At 41.6% G+C, this 1,280-nt stretch overlaps 1 protein-coding gene across 1 annotated transcript; it reads left to right on the plus strand.

The window, feature by feature from the left end:
• Positions 1-347: 347 nt before the first annotated feature.
• On the plus strand, positions 348-1,280 carry LOC100521715 (olfactory receptor 7A17-like). The gene has a single exon (XM_003123444.1). It carries the CDS (start codon positions 348-350, stop codon positions 1,278-1,280), a length of 933 nt encoding a protein of 310 aa, XP_003123492.1.

The raw sequence follows: 1,280 nt of genomic DNA on the forward strand, positions 1-1,280 counted from the left end.
CATCTATGATCAAAATCTAATGGACTTTGTTCTTCAGACCTCATACTCATTGCCTAGGCAGTGCCTAAAACATGATCAGGTCTCATATTATATTCCTGAAGTTCATGAAGAATTTTTCATTGAGATGGTAAAACACCCAATTTTAAGGGAAAAGCTGAATGGGACAAAAATTCCATATCAGAGGGAGCATAAGGATCTCTTAAGTGAGACCGAATCCATATGCAAAATATTAAAATTAATTTTAACAACAAAATATAAACAGCAGCATTTAAAATATATGAGTGATGCCAATTTGTGCAAAAATTAGCCATGTTATATCCCTCTTTTCCAGAAGTCACTTCCTCTGCATGGAAACAGACAATGATACACAAATTTTAGAATTTCTTCTTCTGGGTTTTTCAAAGCAACCAGAATCACAGCCCATAATATTTGGGCTTTTCTGCTCCATGTACCTGATCACTGTGTTTGGAAACCTGCTCATCATACTGGCTGTCATCTCTGATTACCACCTCCACATACCCATGTACTTCTTCCTCTCCAAACTGTCCTTTGTAGACATCTGTTTCACTTCCACCACCATCCCAAAGATGCTGTGGAACATCCAGACCCAGAGCAAAGCTATAACCTATGAAGGCTGCATCACACAGATTTATTTTCTCATCCTCTTTGCGGTATTGGACATGTTGCTTCTAACCGTGATGGCCTATGACCGCTTTGTGGCCATCTGCCACCCCCTACACTACACAGTCATCATGAACCCTCGGCTCTGTGGACTGCTGGTTCTGGTGCCCTGGATCATGAGTGTCCTGAATTCCCTGTTACAAACCTTAATGATGATGCAACTGTCCTTCTGCACAAACTTTGAAATCCCCCACTTTTTCTGTGAACTCAATCAGATGATCCAACTTGCCTGTTCTGATACCTTTCTTAATACCATAGTGATGTATTTTGCAGCTGCCCTGCTGTGTGGTGGTCCCTTCTTTGGTATTCTTTGTTCATACTCTAAAATAGTTTCCTCCATATGTAGAATCTCATCAGCTCAGGGCAAGTATAAAGCCTTTTCCACCTGTGCATCTCACCTCTCAGTTGTCTCCTTGTTTTATTGTACAATGCTCGGAGTATACCTTAGCTCTGCTGCTGCTCACAGCTCACACTCAAGTGCAACAGCCTCGGTGATGTACACTGTCATCACACCCATGCTGAACCCTTTCATCTACAGTCTAAGGAATAAAGACATGAAGAGAGCTCTGAAAGCACTGTTTGTGAAGGGACGCATGTAA

The sequence above is a fragment of the Sus scrofa genome, unplaced genomic scaffold, assembly GCF_000003025.6.
Source record: "Sus scrofa isolate TJ Tabasco breed Duroc unplaced genomic scaffold, Sscrofa11.1 Contig44, whole genome shotgun sequence".
In the NCBI taxonomy this organism is placed as follows: domain Eukaryota; kingdom Metazoa; phylum Chordata; class Mammalia; order Artiodactyla; family Suidae; genus Sus; species Sus scrofa.

Excerpts from the sequence above, each read along its gene's own strand:
- LOC100521715 (XM_003123444.1), top strand. The coding sequence starts at position 348 with ATGGAAACAGACAATGATACACAAATTTTAGAATTTCTTCTTCTGGGT.